This window comes from Lissotriton vulgaris, chromosome 7, assembly GCF_964263255.1.
Source record: "Lissotriton vulgaris chromosome 7, aLisVul1.2, whole genome shotgun sequence".
Taxonomy (NCBI): domain Eukaryota; kingdom Metazoa; phylum Chordata; class Amphibia; order Caudata; family Salamandridae; genus Lissotriton; species Lissotriton vulgaris.
Genome location: NC_141695.1, coordinates 1772863818 through 1772883947, shown reverse-complemented (window position 1 = coordinate 1772883947; position 20130 = coordinate 1772863818). Strand labels below are relative to the sequence as shown.

The following is a 20130-nucleotide window of genomic DNA, read 5'->3' as shown; positions in this document are numbered from 1 at the left end:
TGAACTTTCCCTCGTCAATTGAGATCTAGCTATTTTGTCTGATGCCCGATGGAGCCACCTGTTTAGCTATAGGGGAGACAGGTCGGGGATTTCCTCCTTGGTCATCACCTACCCAGTTGGTCTTTAGACAGACTTCCTTTCGTCTCTCCTTGTTATCTCTTCCCTTATCCTTATCCTCCCTTTCTCACCTCCCCTACCCCCCACTACTTTTCTCTCTCCTTTCTCTCCTCTCCTAATGTATTGCCTATTTTTTGATGTATTGTGTAATAGTTGATCTTTTTCTGTTACATTGTTGATTCTCGTGTAAAGCGCTCTGATACCTTCGGGTCTAGCCAGCGCTATATAAAACTCTTTAAATAATAAATAAAATAAAATAAATACTACTATATGCCTTTTTTGAATACTGAAAGTCGTAAAGTTAGAATTTTGTCTCAGATTACTTTTGTGAATCGGGCCCTTTGTTCGTACATTTCACATGAGAACTGCTTGCTGTGTTCATTCTCTGCCAGTTCCTGGGATTTAGTTTGAACATTTTTAGGAAGGTTGATCAACAGTGCCTCATGTTATTCTGTTCTGGTCAGGCCCTAGCACCAACACAAAACATACCAATGCATCTGCTGTTTGGAAATCGTACTTTGGTATTATAGGCATACATGCATAGGCAACACATGCTTGGAGAGGGAACTTTCCAGGGAGAAGAGTGAGTCAGCACCTACGATACAGAACTACCATCTATAGTCTAAGGTATGGGGTCTGCACACAAAACCCAGAGATCTTCTAATATATAATAATACTGCTTTTTAGCAAGGGGAGGGAGGTTAAGCCCTGTTGCCTTTTTAAGATGACATCTCCCTTTATGAGTTATGGACTAGCTGCTATGCAGACTGTATTTGTATTATACATTTTCCTGCTTGTTGTGGCACGTATACGGCATGTTACAGCACATTAGTTAAAATAAATACTTCAACCTGATTTGTGTCTCTGTCAGATCTTATTGTGGACAGGTACAAGAGTGTGAGTGAAAGGGTGCGTCTTGCAGCCGAGAGTCCTGAGAGATTAGCGAGTGTTGCGCTCTGGGGTGCCTAACCACTTGTTTAGCTGTGAGGTGAGTAGGAGGGCAGGTGAGGCACTATAGCTAGTCGGTCCTGGGCTAATGGGTACTCAGATGGTAGAATGACTCAGTCCCTATGCACTAAGGTACCATAATCCTACGCATAGTTCTGTTCTTGGGCAGAATCTCTGCAACACGCTGCAGCACGCGGGGGCAGACTTCAGGCTCAGTTGTACTTTTGTTTTATCACCAATAACTGAATTTTCTAGAAATTTTTTTATTATCAGAAGTTGTTAGGCTTTTGCACACAATCGTAGCTTTTCTGAAATTTTGTTTTCTTGTTAAGCATATTTCTGATACTTTTTTGTTAATTTCACATTTGCAAACATAAACCAAGCTGGAATAAAATACAAAAATATTTTATTAAATGTTTTGAAAAGTATCAATAACTTACATTGTAAAAAACACAAGCAGGCATCTTGCTGACCAGCCCTAATAAGAGCTGAGACATGGTTGGGTTCTATGTTGGGGCATCCAGGGATCAGAGGAAGTGAGGAAACCATGGCGAAGGGTTTGAGGTGAGGAGCCACGTCTCTAAGTGTTCCTGAAGGATAACAGACTCAAAAGAAGTGTTCAAGTATTGCAGGATGCTTGTTCAACACGCTCTCTCAGCACACAGCCACAAGTGTTCATTTTGGTTTTCTGGTATATTTGATGAGCAGTCACTGCCTTTTCACTGACACCCCCCGCCCCCCATAACTCTGTGAGTGTCTGCACAATTGGATCCTCATCTAAGAAGATGACTTAGCGCATCACTGCAAGCCATTTAGCTGCATCATTTTCAAAGCAAAAGGATGCGTTGTTATTATCAGCAAAACAACGCATTCCCGTCCTCCTCCCCTGCTCTCGCACACAATCAGCTGCCGCGTGTCAGTGCCGGCACCCTCGCATCATTTTAAAAGGGTTACTGCATTGCGGGATGATTGTGTTCAGGAAGGGGCAGCTTCCTGCACAAAAACAATCATGATTGCCATTTTCCTCTTTCTCAGCAAGCGGCAGACTGCAGCACGCATAGAAAGAGAAAAGCAACGGGGAAATAACTGTATTTCTTCTCGTTGCACCGCCTTACGTCTCCTGTGGGGAGACATAGAAATCTGATGCATTCCCAGGTTTACAAAATGTTGTAAATCTGGGAAAGAGTCAAGTTCCATGGGGGTTTGCGGGGACACCCACAGCAACACCCAAAGATACCCCTTTCACAAGGTCATGTAAACCCAAGCAGGGTGACTCTACGTGGCCCTGTAAATACGGGCAGGCACACTGTGCCATCCGTGCATCCAAAAAAAGGGGCTTGTAAATAAGCCTCTCGGTATCTAATCGAGGACTCAGGAATATTTCACTACAGAAACCTGTCATTCCACCAGAATGGCCCTGATTGCAACAGAACGGATTGTGAGAGGATCCTGGAATCACACTGAGGTTTGGGATCCAGATGGATCATTTATTTAAGAAACAAGGTTTGCATTTTAGAAGAAATTCTTTCTACATTATGGTAAAGAATATTGCTTAAAGGATAGCTTCCATTGAAGCTTCTTTGTTTCCGTAAAGAAATTCACATTATTTTGTGGAATAAAGCAGCATTATTAAAGATGATCAGATGCTGTATTATAAACAAGCATCGGCAAAGTCAGGGTGTCTTGGTTAACACATGAAGGATTAGCGCATTAGGGCAGACAAGCAGGAATGAGCCAGCAGGAGTGAACAGAGAGAGCTGCAGTTGTGAAGTAGTCCCTCGGGCAGTTCATTGCAAGTGAAGGCAGAAGGATACACTTACAGCCAATGGCATTAGGTGAGAGGTGAATACGCCACTGGGCTGAGCCAAGATATGATTAACAAAGTCTAAAGCCAATGGTTCAAAGAGTCCAGGCAAATAAAATCAATGGTTGAAAAGGGCAGACCCAAAGCCAGTCTATGAATATTATCAACAATCTGTCTGTCTGACAGATGTGCTGTCAACCGCCAGATGCAAACGAGGTGTATGGCAGCAATTTGCTGAATCACACACACAAACAGAAGCATCATGCAGACATTCTGTATCCTGCTGCATGATTATAGATAACACATTCTGTGTGAATGCAGAGACTGGCATAGGGTGTATGCTCAGCGGAGAGCATGAACCATACTTTGATTAAGTGAAGCATTTCCCCGCTGCATTGGTGTTGTTATTGCTGTTTTGCAAGCCCTTGTTGAGCAAATGCTGCATTCTTTTGAGAACCCACTCCCTGGGCTCCTCTCCATGTTCAGGATACGGAGCGCACATATGCAAAGGAAACAGCAACATGGACAGAGGGGAGGAGTGTAAATCCCCACGCACCCTGTGCAAGAATGCCAGATCTCCCCCGTGCCATTCTTCCAGGGTGGGCACAGTCATCCCGTGGCATTCACACAGGGGATGGCACAGGCGCTCTGGGAACTTCAGCCCAGCTTTAAAACCCACAGAGGCACTCTACATATCCACTCCCTGTAGATAACTGGCATTCAACATGCCACTCGGGTTGTCTTGACCCTTGTGCGTACGTCATTAATGGTTGCATGCCCAGCAGCAAAGAATGTCCCTGTGCAAGCGAGTGGAGGCCATGCTTAGACAGCACCTGTGATGAAGGACCGGCGTCTCCACTGAGTAAATGGCACATAGTCCTATGTGTGTAGGGGCATGACGATAGATTACACTGTGATGTGCTGAGAAAGGCCAAAGTGCAAGTTAAGGAATAAATAAAGACTATTAAAGGCTTCCATGAACATGTTCTTGTGAAGCACAGCAGGCTGCACTGTCCTATTTCAGTTGGTGGGTTTGCTACCCAGCTACATTCAGTTTGTGGGATTCTGTCTGCAACACCATGCTATCTCGACCACGCGCCCAAGTGGAGCAAGCAGCTCCCACAACTACTGCCTGCAATGCAAAGTGAGGTTACCTGAGGTATACACAAGAGCCGCCTCCTTGGAGTGGAGGCATGCATGGTGAGAAGAGGGTAGGCATGACCCAATAAGAATCATTTAAATGATAAAGATGTGTACATATGTCAATGGGCCAGCCGTCAGTTATGGTATTTGCCCTGAAGAGCAGCCACAGTCAGGTAGCAACACAGCATACTCCTCAGATGCACACTCATCATACACACCACACAGACAGGTCATCTTAGACATGGCACACGCACTGTCAGAGTGCAAGCATGCACCTCACATCAAGGCCTTTCACAAGTGGCTTCATGTTCCGAGGTCATCTGAGCTCAACTGTTTTGTTCTTTATATCTCTCTCCTCATCCCACAGAAAGTTTACCATTTCAGTTCTGCTTCTTGTGGAACAATATGGATGCTACAGGAATGTGTGGCCTGAAGGCCACTGCAGACATCATACAGCCTTCTGCCGTATTGCTTGAGAGTGTTGATCCTGGACACCGTCCTCTGTCCTGTGTGGTCGCGGGGGGCTGGCAGCTCTGCTGAAGGTCTTCCCCTGTGGCAGGTCCTGCCCTGTGTTCCTAACGGCAGCAGCTTCATCCGATTCATTCCCATTGGTGTATGAGCCTGCCACATGTTGGAAGGCAGGGGGTGATGGGCACACCAGGGATGTGGCTGGCATTCCGTGAGAGGTTAGGTACTCGGAGCCCGTGAACATGGTGGAGGTAGAGATTGGTGAGCAGCGAGCAGGAATCAGCAGTTGTGAGGTCTCCGCGTATGTCGGAGAAGAACCCAAAGCAAGATGGCTCACATCTGACGGTCTAACTGTTGACGTGTACAGATCGCCCTCCAGCTTCACAGTCTGAGGAGTACAAGGTGCATAATGTGCCAGACCACCTTCCACCTTTACAGGATGTGGGGAATATGGTGTGGGGTATGTCACTATTGGTCCTAAAAGGTGACTCTGACCACTACAAAACTGGCCACAAGCTAGATCCAGAGTTCTCACTCCATCAGATACCCCATCTGGTCTGGGGCTGGCCTGAGGTGGAGATATCCCTTTCCTCTGGGAGATCTTGGGCTCACAGGAATAGCTGGACAGAGACTGGGGCGGCCGAGATGGACTCGCGGGGAGTACTTGGTGAGACATCATCAGGGAGGAGCGATGTACAGAGCCTGGAGATTGGCTGAGAGAATCTGGGGGTAAAGGAAAGGAGACACGTGAACAATCAAGAGGCAGCAGACACAACATATATGTAGGAAACAAAAATGCTCTGGAAACTGAGACAAATGGAAGATTCAAACATCACAGATAACAAAATACAGCTCATGAGACTGAACTTAAAAGGAAAGGCTTGGGGGCATGGGGCCTTTTGTGCACTGTCCCTGTGCTTCTCAGCTCCTTGCATCATCATAATGGTTGACCTTGGAATCTCACTCTGATCAGGAGGTCTTGTGTCATGGGTCCTCTCATGTTTGTTATATTTACTTGCAGCAGAGTGTTCTGCTCTGCTTGTGACAGGGAGGCATGCCAAGAATTCACCATAACCATTGCGGTAGCTGATTGTAAATGACTGGTATCTTATATGGTGGTTGCATCCCTAGTGGGAATAGCGCCTGCTACCCCCTTCGCTCCAACCCCCTGCCCCATTTAAAATGTGTGCAAGCCTCTTAACTGGGACTCTGCATGACCACCGCATAAGTGATAACTTTTGGAAGAACACAGTTTGTCTACCGGTTTCTGGCATTCCAGCCGTCTTCAGCCTGGCTTGCTTGAATCCAGTGGTGTGGAGAGCATGGGACTCACGTCTGAGCATACCCAGCCCACTCGCGGTGACAAATGCAAAAACAACAGTTGATGGACAATGTTATACATTCACCCCAGTACAGAGATCTGGGCCTGAATCCATCGTTATTTTGCACTCCACACCACCCCAGTTCAGACATGGCCATATGCAACTCAGTCTGACCCTGTGCCTCATGGGAACAGTCCAGCCCGAACTGCCAAGCCAAGCCTTCCCTGGACCGGAAACAAGCTTCCGAGGACCGGTTTCTGGCATTCCAGCCGTCTTCAGCCCGGCTTGCTTGAATCCAGTGGTGTGGAGAGCATGGGACTCACGTCTGAGCATACCCATCCCACTCAGGGTGACAAATGCAAAAACCACAGTTGATGGACAGAATGCAGAATAATGTCATACATTCACCCCAGTACAGAGATCTGGGCCTAAATCCATCATTTTTTTGCACTCCACACCACCCCAGTTCAGACATGGCCATATGCAACTCAGTCTGACCCTGTGCCTCATGGGACCAGTCCAGCCCGAACTGCCAAGCCAAGCCTTCCCTGGACCGGAAACAAGCTTCCGAGGACCGGTTTCTGGCATTCCAGCCGACTTCAGCCCGGCTTGCTTGAATCCAGTGGTGTGGAGAGCATGGGACTCACGTCTGAGCATACCCAGCCCACTCGCGGTGACAAATGCAAAAACAACAGTTGATGGACAGAATGCAGAACAATGTTATACATTCACCCCAGTACAGAGATCTGGGCCTGAATCCATCGTTATTTTGCACTCCACACCACCCCAGTTCAGACATGGCCTTATGCAAATCAGTCTGACCCTGTGCCTCACGGGAACAGTCCAGCCCGAACTGCCAAGCCATGCCTTCCCTGGACGGAAACAAGCTTCCGAGGACCGGTTTCTGGCATTCCAGCCGTCTTCAGCCCGGCTTGCTTGAATTCAGTGGTGTGGAGAGCAGGGGTTTAGGCCCAGATCTCTGTACTGGGGTGAGTGTATGACATTGGTCTGCATTCTGCCCATCAACTGTGATTTTTACGTGGGGGAGTGGGCTACCTTGTTCTGGATTCTCTAGTGCTGAAGCTCTTGGACAAACACTTGCCACTGAGTACAGGTGTGGACTTTGTTGGTAGCTACTGTGTTCCTCACCCTCCCTTTCATGTTTCAGATGCTGCCTATTCTTTCATCCTGCCTGCAGATGATGATGAAGCCTACTATTGTAAGGTCCTACAGTTGAGAAGACAGAGAAGGATACCTCTGTATGCACCATTCTGAGTGTGAGTTAGCTCTAGGGGGCGCCCTAGTGGCTTGCATGAAGATGTCCCTTTATAGACAATGGCCCAGGCAATGGTCACCTGCTCAGACCTGAGACAGACTTCCACACCCCCATCAGAAGTAACCCACTACTGAATAAGAGAAAGCCAGCACAGAATAGTTAATTGTGATGTTACTTGGGGCTACAGCCTTGTATTCCGCTGAGCTGTAAAAACAACAGTTGATGGACAGAATGCAGAACAATGTCATACATTCACCCCAGTACACAGATCTGGGCCTAAATCCATTGTTGTTTTGCTCACCACACCACCCCAGTTCTGACATGGCCATATGCAAATCAGCCTTGAACCTGTGCCTCATGGGAACAGTCCAGCCCGAACTGCCAAGCCATGCCTTCCCTGGACCGGAATTAAGCATCCTAGGACCGGTTTCTGGCTATCAGCCATCTTCAGCCAGGATAGCTTGACTCCAGTGGCGTGAAGAGCACGGGACTCACGTCTGAGCATACCCGTCCCACTCGGGGTGACAAATGCAAAAACAACAGTTGATGGACTGAATGCAGAACAATGTCATACATTTACCCCAGTACAGAGATCTGGGCCTAAATCCATTGTTGTTTTGCTCACCACACCCCCCCAGTTCAGACATGGCCATATGCAAATCAGCCTTGACCCTGTGCCTCATGGGAACCGTCCAGCCCGAACTGCAAAGCCATGTCTTCCCTCGACCGGAATTAAGCATCCTAGGACCGGTTTCTGGCTATCAGCCATCTTCAGCCAGGATAGCTTGACTCCAGTGGCGTGGAGAGCACAGGACTCACGTCTGAGCATACCCGTCCCACTCGGGGTGACAAATGCAAAAACAACAGTTGATGGACAGAATGCAGAACAATGTCATACATTCACCCCAGTACAGAGATCTGGGCCTAAATCCATAGTTGAGCTGTAGTTACGTTCTTTCTCGGGGATCAGTGTCTGCATTGCAACATTTCTGGTCAAGCAATTTGGGTGGGCCTCTGTCAGGGTGACATGAACAAACCCACTAAGGACACAAAAATGGACCAAGAGGAGGTCCTGCCCACAACACACAGCAGCACCTTGCCCCTGCTCACACGTCAAAGATAATAGGCAATACCTACAACAAGGACTGCTTAGCGCCAATGAGTCCCCACTGGGTCTGGATATCTGGCCTGACAGTATACAGGAGAATATTGTGGTACTAAGAAAAGTCAAAAAGAGATCCTGACCACAAATAGCGAAGGCAAAAAGTGTTCAGATAGTTATCAAGTCCGCCTAAAGAGAGATTCAATTGGTAAAATGCCCAGATTAAGTAAAATTGCATTGGTACAAAGCTAATCTGGGGACAGGTTGCATTGGTACTAAGCATAGCCAAGAATGACTCCCAGTAGCACAAAGCGAATAATTGATCCCAGTAGCACAAAACCAAGAATTGATCCTAGAAGCACAAAACCAAGAATTGATCCCAGCAGCACAAAGACAAGAATTGATCCCAGAGGCACAAAGCCAAAAATTGATCCTAGCAGCAAAAAAACAATAAATGACCCCAAAAGCACAAAGCCATGAATTGATCCCAGCAGCACAAACACAACAAATGATCCCAGTAGCGAAAAGCCAAGAATGGATCCAAGAGACAAAAAGCCATGAATTGATCCTAGCAGCAAAAAAACTATAAATGACCCCAAAAGCACAAAGCCATGAATTGATCCCAGCAGCAAAAAAACAATAAATGACCCCCCAAAAAAAAGCCATGAATTGATCCCAGCAGCATAAACAGAACAAATGATCCCAGTAGCACAAAGCCAAGAATGGATACCAGAGGCAAAAAGCCAATAATTGATCTTAGCAGCAAAAAAACAATATGCGATCCCAAAAGCACAAAACCAAGAATTGATCCCAGCAGCACAATACCAACAATTTCTCCCAGATGCACACATCCAATAATTGATCCCAGTAGCACAAAGCTAAGAATTGATCCCATCAGCACAAAACCAATAATTGATCCCAAAACACAAAGCCAGTCATTGATCCCAGTAGCACAAAGCCAAGAATTGATCCCATCAGCACAAAGAGAAGAATTGATCCAGTAGCACAAAGACAAGAATTGATTCCAGTAGTACAAAGCCAAGAATTGATCCAGTAGAACAAGGCCAATAATTAAAACCAGAAGCAGAAAGCCCAAAATTGATCCAGTAACAATAAGTCTAGAATTGATCCCAGAGGCACAAAGCCAACCAATAATTGCTCCTAAAAGCACAAAAACAAGAATTGATCCCGGTAGCACAAAGCCAAGAACTGATCACAGTAGCACAAAGCCAAGAATTGATCCCAGCAGCACAAAGCCAAGAACTGATCACAGTAGCACAAAGCCAAGAATTGATCCCAGCAGCACAAAGCCAAGAACTGATCACAGTAGCACAAAGCCAAGAATTGATCCCAGCAGCACAAAGCCAATAATTGAGCCCAGTAGCACAAAGCCAAGAATTGATCCCAGCAGCACAAAGCCAATAATTGAGCCCAGCAGCACAAAGCCAATAATTGATCCCCAAAGCACAAATCCAACAATTGAGCCCAGTAGCACAAAGCCAAGAATTGATCCCAGCAGCACAAAGCCAAGAATTGATCCCAGCAGCACAAAGCCAAGAATTGATCCCAGCAGCACAAAGCCAAGGTAAGTACAGAGATCAAAAACACAAAAGGAGGAGTTTTTGCTACTGGAAGATCAAACAGAACGTAAACAATGACATAAGGATATTTCATCACCGTGAAGCCAAGGCTAGTTGAGTTCCCAGAGCGATCTCTGTGACACTAAGTAAAGCCGTAGAGAGATTACTTTGCTACAAAGGTAATTTATTGAAAATTTCCACTGACACACAGCCAATCCAAAGAGATATCGAACTGGTGCAAAGCAAAGCCTTTGAGAGATCTCTTGCTGAGATACTGTCTTTTCTAACTCGAGCCTCAGCGAGACGCCAGCTGTATTGTAACAAGTGCTGAGGATCTCCCCGTAGAGCTGTCAGGTCATCAAAAGATTACAGCTGTCCCCAGGACAAGCCTCAAAGTGCGTACAATGCTCAAAGCCATTACAGTTTGGAAAATCACGGCAGTACTGAGACACACCAAGTATAGAGCGTGCTTGTAAGACAGCAAGCGCCGCAGCAGCATTAAGGAAAGCTATCCTCATATCTCGGCAGTATTAAGTGAGGCAAAGAGGAGTATCAAACCTCAGTGGTATGAAGCTAGGCCAAGGACTGAAGCTAACTGCAATATTACAAGCCATAGATAGATCAAAGCACTGCTACAGCACACCAACAAGAGGCTAGGTCCAGGCAAAGAGCGAGCCTAGAAGTAGGAACTCTAGCCTATTCCAAGGGTGCGGAGCTGCTCAACTAAAACATTAAAGCGATAGGTAGTCATATTATGAAAAGATAAAGCCAAAACTAGAATCTCCTCCAAGGAAGCCTTCAAATTGGAAGAAAGTAGATTCCTTATGAACAAGTTCTTACCTCAATAGGTTCTTGGATCGTCTCCTCTAATGCATCGGACTCACACCTTTAAGCCCTTCAGCTGGATGCTATTGCATCTCGATATGTTCCAGTATTATTCTGCTGAGCCCATGTACGTGTAACTGTTCTTATCCTGTGAGTTCTATTTCGATAAGAGATTTTGTCTGTATTCCTATTTGACACATGTACTGCAACTGTTACCTTCCTTTCCCCACAACTGTAAAGCGCTCTGATATCCCTCGGGATCATGTTTGTGCTATATAAAACTTAATAAATAAATACATAAATTAAGCCCTGGAAGGATCCCATTGGTATTGAACCATGCACAGAACGAATTTATGCAATTATGGCACTTATCGGCAACAAGCTGGGCCATAGCGGCATCACACAAGTATCACCTCTAGCTATGAAGAGCCCCGCTGTGGAATTTCCACGTATGAGATGTGGTGTAATGGGCAGAGTTAGAGCTCCCTCAAAGAGCAGGAGAATTCTCACCATTGAGCATCAACTGATTGGAGGGAGAACTGGCGCAGCTGCTGCCTGGAGAAGGCATCTCTTTGACAATCTCTGCTGCAGCCTTTGCTGTGCTGCACTGATGCGACAATGGCCGTGACGCCTTCCCGCGTAGGATATCGGTCACCTGGGGATAAAGGAGAAGGTTGAGGAAGGGCGACAGAGATGAAGTCAGAGACAAACGTTAGAATGGAGAGAGGAGAATGGATGGCAAATGGGGAATAAACATTGGCAACAAAGTGTAGTAGGATAGAGAGGTAGAGTCAGAGAAAGGGAAGATAGTTTATGAGGACAACATGGTGTAGTGGGATAGAGTCAGAGGTTGGCAGAGGGAACTTAGTCTATTAGGGGAAAAGAGATGGATCAAAAGATATTGGGAGGCTGAGAAAAAAGGAACAGAGGACAAGAAGCGAGAAGAAGAAGGAGTGATAGAGGAAAATCGGGAGTTCAGGATCAAAACACATTGAGTTTTGAGATAAAAGAGAGACATGAGAAAACAAAGGAGTTGGTGGGAAAGATTTACAGCGATCAGCATTTATTGAAAGAGAGGGGGTATGGGAGGGGACATTTCATCTATTTATTCATTGATTGATGGCTTCCTTTGAGCAGTCTGCCAATCACAGGCAACCTCTGCGTGGCACAGGAGGAGGGATGTGGAGGGGACTCAGTGGATAGCCCCATTATTTCCTGAATTTTCTTCTCCAGGAACACTCTATCCTCTACCCACAAAGCCATCTTTGCCCACATGCGGGCTATTCTGTCCCTGTTCCCATCCCTCCTGGGCTGGTCCTTCATCTCAAGAACCTGTGGTTCACTGGCCTGTGTGCTCTCAGGATTCTCCCACAAACCACCTGGGCAATGGTAGGGACTCTGCCCCCTTATCTGCTCATCCTGTGTAGGATCTTTACCCTTTTACTCTGGACCCCACAAGGATTATGCGACCATCCCACTGTTTCTCCGAGCCAGTTCTACTGCTTATGGCTCTTGTTCTTGGGTCTGCACATCATCAGAGAGGTGTTGTGGTGTCAGTCTCTTTCCTCCCTTCCTGTCACTTACTATGCCCCAGCTGGATCCCCCAAGGATCCTGAGGGACCTCTGGCACCATCATGAACTCTGGACCTTTTATTCCGGCCCCATTTTTTCTCCCCAATCCTGGATTCTCAAAAGGATCCTGCACAAACCTTTTTGTTCCTGGCCACCATCAGCGCAGTGTCGTTGTGGTAGTTCTTGATGCTGCTGTCGGCTCCATTCTTCACCAGCGCTCGCACAATGTCGAGCAGCCCGCGGCCACTGGCAGAGTGCAGGGCGGTGTTCCCCGAGTATGTTTGGGAGTTCACATTAGCTCCATTCTGTAAAATGGTCAACACAGGAGAGTTAGCGCTGCTCCCAGAATGCAACCAACACCAAGGTTCTGCCTAAAGAGAGCTTTTGTGTCACGATACTGCACGCGACTCGCGTCCGATATCAAGGACAATACACTCATCAGCTCCACACACACACACACACACACATACACACACACACACACCCACGCACACAAACACACACCTCTTTTACAGACCCCTCCTATACCCACAGATCTGCTTCTTCCTGTTACGCCTTAGGCATGACCATGGAATATTTTCAATTAGAATAAACCATTTTGGGGAGGATATGAATCTTAAGCCGTAAAAGGTGGGTTAAAGGATCTCCAAAGGTAGCCTTATCATCAGTTAATGTCAAAGCATCGAGTGTATCTCAGCGGAGCCTGGAAGTCAATGCAGAGTTCTAACAGTGGGAACGTGTTCTCTTCGGGAGGTTAGCAAGTGCCCTGTGGGCTGAATTCTAGAGCACGTGCTGTCTTCTCATCTGCTTCTTGGTCAGTAAATAAGGTGTTACTGACAGTATATTTCAGAACTGTAGGTAGCTCTGGAAATATTGCCCGATCTGTTTTTATCTTTGCAAGACATTTCATGCCCGATTCACAAAGGAACACTGAGACAAAAGTCTAACTTTACAACTTTCGGTTTTCACAAAGGGCATTCACGAGTCGCTGGTGGGCAGCCTGGCACCCATGTCACACTCCACGGTGTGCAGACCAGCACCCACTGTACAGTCCACAGTAGGCAACCTGGCACCCATGGTACACTCCAAAGTGGGCAGCCTGGCTCCCATGGTACACTCCAAAGTGGGCAGCCTGGCTCCCATGGTACACTCCATGGTGGGCAGCCCAGCACCCAGGGCACACTCCACAGTGGGCAACCTGGCACCCATGGTGCACTCCATGGTGGGCAACCTGGTACCCATGGTACACTCCATGGAGGGCAGCCCAGCACCCATGGTACAGTCCACAGTGGGCAACCTGGCACCCATGGTACACTCCATGGTGGGCAGCCTGGCTCCCATGGTAGACTCCACAGTGGTCAGCACATTGCTGAGGGCACTAACCAGGGGGTGGCACTGCATAGGTATCTAGGTAAGAGTGTCTGGGGAGCACTGTGGTCGAGCCCGGACTGAAAGGGTCATTGGTGGGACACGGGGCGGTCAGGAAGGGATCTTCCTTCGGGTCGGGATCCCAGCACCTTTAAAAGGGATCGACATTTAGAGGGATCCAGCGGTGGGCGGTGCCAGAGCTCTGTCAGAAGCACATCAGCCCCCTCACTCCCAGCTTGAACCCCAGGCGTATGACCCCGAATGTTCACTTTGAGCATCACTCAAAATCAAAATCTAAACCTGGAGGGGACCGTGGTCCTCAGAGCACAGGGTGGAGCTCTTTGAGGAGGCAGAGGACTCACACACTGAAGATTCACAGAGAGAGGAAGGTCAGTTAATATCATATCAAATGTTCCCTCACTCTCTGAGCTCAGCAGCTGGGGGGATAGCAGTGCATTCTATGTGTGGGGACAGAGCAACCACGTGCACAGCCGCTCCTCTCACACAGCCTCCCCCTCTCACCTCACACAGCTTCCACCCTCTCTTCACACAGCTTCACCTCACACGGCCTCCCCCTCTCCTCCCCCTCTCACCTCACACGGCCTCCCCCTCTCCTCCCCCTCTCACCTCACATGGCCTCCCCCTCTCCTCTTTTTTTCACCTTTAAGGTTTTCTCACCTCCAACAGTCTATATCACATTAAGGTAATGAGCATGTTCTTTATAAGCTCCATTTCTCCTCATCTTGTATTCCGTGCCCCTCATGTTCTACCTTTACTCAGTAGTCCTATTTCTTTTCATTTCACAGACCCCCTGAGGAAGCGCACTGCTGTGCGAAATGCATTGGGGAATTTAAAACCTATGTGGACCGCATACATGATATATAAGTATTATTGATGCTCAAAACAATTACGTCGTAACTGTGCAATCATATGAAGTCAATATGATATCCAAATAAACAAATCGTTAAAAATGACGAACATCTTGGAGTAAAGATTCACCTTCTTTTCGAAATACATTGGGAATACATTGTGCACACTCTATGCTTAAGAGTACTACTAGTTTTTTCTTACTCGCAGTAAGATTTTCCCATTCTCCCCCTCTCCTCCCCCTCTCCCCTCACAGGGCCTCCACCCCCTTCTCGCACAGCTACTTTTTTTTAAGTTTTATATAGCACTAGCTTGACCCGTAAGTATCAGAGCGCTTTACATACACACAGTAAACAGCAGAAGGACATTACATTACATAGTAGGCCGGCAGTAAGAAAGCAAACCAAAGAAAAAATACAGCATGGGAGATAAATATGCAGCAGAGGGGGAGAGAGCAATAAAAAGAAACAAGTGAGAATGACACAGCCCGGTCACCACTATCCTTGAATGTCCGGGCAGAGAGGAGTCAACTCAGATATTGAGGTCTAGGTTAGTTGACGTTGGTCAGGAAAGTATTTGTTTAGGAGATGGAGTTTCAGGTCCCTTTGGAAACAGGAGAAGGAGGGGTTGCATCTGAGGACTCCAGGGAGAGCGTTCCATATCCTGGGAGCGTCGCCCGAGAACGACTGGTGCTGGGTGGTTTTATTTTCATTTTCGGAGGAATGAGAAGGAGAGAGTTGGAGCTTCTTAGCGTTCTGGATTGACCTGCTCCAGCTTGTAACTACACCTCCCTTCCATCGGAAGCCAGTTGAGGCAGTTGAGAGCTGGAGTGATGTGTTCAAATCTTTTAACTCCAGATACGAGTCAAGCGGACATGTTCAGCACTGCCCTCGGAGGGGCTAGGCACCTCACACAGCCTCCCCCTCCCCTCCCTATCCCCCCTCAGCCGGCCCCCACCCTCTCCTCACATATCTACACCTCACACAGCCTCCCCCTCCCATCCCCATCTCACCTCAGCCGGCCCCCACCCTCTCCTCACATATCTACACCTCACACAGTCTCCCCCTTCTCCTTACACAGCGTCTCCTTACACAGACCCACCTCACACCTCATTCACAAACTCATCTTACACAGCCTCACCTCCGGGTGACTCACCCTACACAGCCCACCTTACTCATACTCACCCTAATGAGCAGGGCCACCATGTCCACGGAGCTGTTCTCCACCGCATGTGTCAGCGGAGAGCGTCCACTCTTAATGTCCTGAAAGGAGAGAAGAGAACAGGATGAAAAGGACTGAGGTACTCCTGCTGGGGTAACTTACTACACATTCACCTTGCAGTAATCCTTCTGATGCATTAACATGCCATACCTTCGACTAACACACAGCGCGACTGTGGACAGCCTTCAGATGCAGTAACACACACACCATGACTGCAAGCCCCCGGCTGCAGTAACACACACACACCATGACTGCAAGCCCGGGCTGCAGTAACACACACACACCATGACTGCAAGCCCCCGGCTGCAGTAGCACACACACACCATGACTGCAAGCCCCCGGCTGCAGTAACACACACACACCATGACTGCAAGCCCTCAGCTGCAGTAACACACACACCATGACTGCAAGCCCCCGGCTGCAGTAACACACACACACCATGACTGCAAGCCCCCAGCTGCAGTAACACACACACACCATGACTGCAAGCCCCCGGCTGCAGTAACACACACACACCATGACTGCAAGCCCTCAGCTGAAGTAACACACACCATGACTGCAAGCCACTGGCTGCAGTAACACACACACAGCATGACTGCAAGCCCCGGCTGCAGTAACACACACACACCATGACTGCAAGCCCCCGGCTGCATCTCAGAGATGTGACTGCAAGCCCCCGGCTGCAGTAACACACACACACCATGACTGCAACCCCCCAGCTGCAGTAACACACACACACCATGACTGCAAGCCCCCGGCTGCAGTAACACACACACACCATGACTGCAAGCCCTCATCTGAAGTAACACACACCATGACTGCAAGCCCCCGGCTGCAGTAACACACACACACCATGACTGCAAGCCCCCAACTGCAGTAACACACACACACCATGACTGCAAGCCCCCGGCTGCATCTCAGAGATGTGACTGCAAGCCCTTGTGTGTGTTGCAGCACAGGCGCATGTGGATCAGTCGTTGCTGTATTGCACACGGTGCAATGCTGCATTCTCAGTCTGAACTACTGCTTCCAGCATGGCCACTCTCTCTACTCACCACTGCATCGATGTCCGCTCCCTGGTGCAGCAGAAACAGGACCAGGTCGGGGTCCAAGGCCTCCACCGCCACGTGCAGAGGGGTGAACCCTGAAAACGTCACAGGAGAAGGGTCTTGTCAGCGAGGATGACTTCACTTATGACGCACAGACATTCATACATTACTACATACACCGAGGCCTGTACCTCCAGAGCAGGGGCCCGAAGAGCCCCAGACCAGGGGTGTCCTGGCCCTTCCTAGGCCCAAAGGGTCTCAGAGGCTGCTCCAGTGCTGTTGCTGAGGTTTGGGGTCAGGCTACTTTACTGGTAGTGCAGGAACAACGCACTGCTGGAGTGTGTCGGAGAACTGAAGAACACTAGCAATGTGTCATTACCCAGGGGTGAGTCCCGTGTGAAAAGACCTGCGTCAATCCTTATTCTCATAATTTCCCTACGTCACTTCTATGAGATTTTGTTTACGAGGGAACGCCCACCCTGCATACATTATACCTGATGCAGGTGTAATGTAGCTCAGGGGTTTATTGAGTGATACAGCTGCCTAGATGCGTCACTTTGAAAATAGGGCGCAGTGCTGTGCGTGGATTACGCCACCGCAGTGTACCAAAAAGTAACGTACCGGTGGCGCAAGCCCTTTATAAATAAGGGTCTGAGTTTTCGTCTAATAAATGACCACCCGCCCTGGGGTTTCAGCCACCTTAGAATGACCGCTCCTCTCAGGGCACTGATGACCACCCACCCGAGGGCTGCAGTCACTACAGAGACTGAGCTCTCCTCTCATCCCAGAGCTGACCACCCACCCGAGCGCTGCAGTCACTACAGAGACTGAGCTCTACTCTCATCCGTGATACGACCACCCACCCGACGGCTGCAGTCACTACAGAGACGGAGCTCTCCTCTCATCCCAGAGCTGACCACCCACCCGAGCGCTGCAGTCACTACAGAGACTTTGCTCTCCTCTCATCCCAGAGCTGACCACCCACCCGAGGGCTGCAGTCACTACAGAGACTGAGCTTTCCTCTCATCCCAGAGCTGACCACCCGCCCTAGGGCTGCAGTCACTACAGAGACTGAGCTCTACTCTCATCCGTGATACGACCACACACCAGAGGGCTGCAGTCACGAGAGAGACTGAGCTCTCTTCTCTTCCCAGAGCTGACTACCCACCCGAGGGCTGCAGTCACTACAGAGACTGAGCTCTCCTCTCATCCCAGAGGTGACCACCCACCCTAGGGCTGCAGTCACTACAGAGACTGAGCTCTCTTCTCATCCGTGATACGACCACCCACCCGAGGGCTGCAGTCACTACAGAGACTGAGCTCGCTCATCCCAGAGCTGACCACCCGCCCTAGGGCTGCAGTCACTACAGAGACTGAGCTCTCCTCTCTTCCCAGAGCTGACCACCCACCCTAGGGCTTCAGTCACTACAGAGACTGCTCTCTCCTCTCATCCTTGATATGAACACCCGCCCTAGTGCTGCTGTCACTACAGAGACTGAGCTCTCCTCTCATCCCATAGCTGACCACCCGCGCTAGGGATGCAATCACTACAGAGACTGAGCTCTCTTCTCATCCGTGATACGACCACCCACCCGAGGGCTGCAGTCACTACAGAGACTGAGCTCTCGTCTCTTCCCATAGCTGACCACCCACCCTAGGGCTGCTGTCACTACAGAGACTGAGCTCTCCACTCATCCCATAGCTGACCACCCGTGCTAGGGATGCAGTCACTACAGAGACTGAGCTTTCTTCTAATCCCAGAGCTGACCACCCACCCTAGGGCTGCTGTCACTACAGAGACTGAGCTCTCCTCTCATCCCATAGCTGACCACCCGTGCTAGGGATGCAGTCACTACAGAGACTGAGCTTTCTTCTAATCCCAGAGCTGACCACCCGTGCTAGGGCTGCAGACACTACAGAGACTGAGCTCTACTCTCATCCGTGATACGACCACCCACCCGAGGGCTGTAGTCACTACAGAGACTGAGCTCTCGTCTCTTCCCATAGCTGACCACCCTCCCTAGGGCTGCAGACACTACAGAGACTGAGCTCTACTCTCATCCGTGATACGACCACCCACCCGAGGGCTGTAGTCACTACAGAGACTGAGCTCTCGTCTCTTCCCATAGCTGACCACCCTCCCTAGGGCAGCAGTCACTACAGAGACTGAGCTCTACTCTCTTCCGTGATACGACCACCCACCCGAGGGCTGCAGTCACTACAGAGACTGAGCTCTCGTCTCTTCCCATAGCTGACCACCCACCCTAGGGCTGCTGTCACTACAGAGACTGAGCTCTCCACTCATCCCATAGCTGACCACCCGTGCTAGGGATGCAGTCACTACAGAGACTGAGCTTTCTTCTAATCCCAGAGCTGACCACCCACCCTAGGGCTGCTGTCACTACAGAGACTGAGCTCTCCTCTCATCCCATAGCTGACCACCCGTGCTAGGGATGCAGTCACTACAGAGACTGAGATTTCTTCTAATCCCAGAGCTGACCACCCACCCTAGGGCTGCAGACACTACAGAGACTGAGCTCTACTCTCATCCGTGATACGACCACCCACCCGAGGGCTGTAGTCACTACAGAGACTGAGCTCTCGTCTCTTCCCATAGCTGACCACCCTCCCTAGGGCAGCAGTCACTACAGAGACTGAGCTCTACTCTCTTCCGTGATACGACCACCCACCCGAGGGCTGCTGTCACTACAGAGACGGAGCTCTCCTCTCATCCCAGAGCTGACCACCCACTCTAGGGCTACAGTCACTACAGAGACTGAGCTCCTGTCTCTTCCCATAGCTGACCACCCACCCTAGGGTTGCTGTCACTACAGAGACTGAGCTCTCCTCTCATCCCAGAGCAGACCGCCCGCGCTAGGGATGCAATCACTACAGAGACTGAGCTCTCTTCTAATCCCAGAGCTCACCTCCCACCCTAGGGCTGCTGTCACTACAGAGACTGAGCTTTCCTCTCATCCCAGAGCTGACCACCCACCCGAGGGCTGCAGTCACTACAGAGACGGAGCTCTCCTCTCATCCCAGAGCTGACCACCCGTGCTAGGGAAGCAGTCACTACAGAGACTGAGCTCTCTTCTAATCCCAGAGCTGACCTCCCACCCTAGGGCTGCAGTCACTACAGAGACTGAGCTCTCCTCTCATCCCAGAGCTGACCACCCACCCTGGGGCTACAGTCACTAGAGAGACAGAGCTCTCCTCTGTTCCCAGAGCTGACCACCCTCCCTAGGGCAGCAGTCACTAAAGAGACTGAGCACTCCTCTCATCTCAGAGCTGACCATCCACTCTAGGACTACAGTCACTACAGAGACTGAGCTCTCGTCTCTTCCCATAGCTGACCACCCACCCTAGGGCTGCTGTCACTACAGAGACTGAGCTCTCCTCTCATCTCAGAGCTGACCACCCACTCTAGGACTACAGTCACTACAGAGACTGAGCTCTCGTCTCTTCCCA

At 49.3% G+C, this 20130-nt stretch overlaps 1 protein-coding gene across 1 annotated transcript in view; it reads right to left on the bottom strand.

Annotated features, from left to right (window-relative positions):
- Window positions 1-1454: 1454 nt before the first annotated feature.
- The window catches only part of BCL3 (BCL3 transcription coactivator), a 142250-nt gene continuing 123574 nt past the window's right edge, over window positions 1455-20130 (bottom strand). Inside the window, exons 6-10 of the mRNA XM_086933139.1 lie at window positions 16669-16757; window positions 15577-15654; window positions 12295-12462; window positions 11096-11240; window positions 1455-5203 (exon numbers count right to left, since the gene is read on the bottom strand). Coding sequence (XP_086789265.1) covers window positions 4461-5203; window positions 11096-11240; window positions 12295-12462; window positions 15577-15654; window positions 16669-16757 — 1223 coding nt within the window. The 3' untranslated portion in view covers window positions 1455-4460. The remainder of the gene's footprint in view (window positions 5204-11095; window positions 11241-12294; window positions 12463-15576; window positions 15655-16668; window positions 16758-20130) is intronic.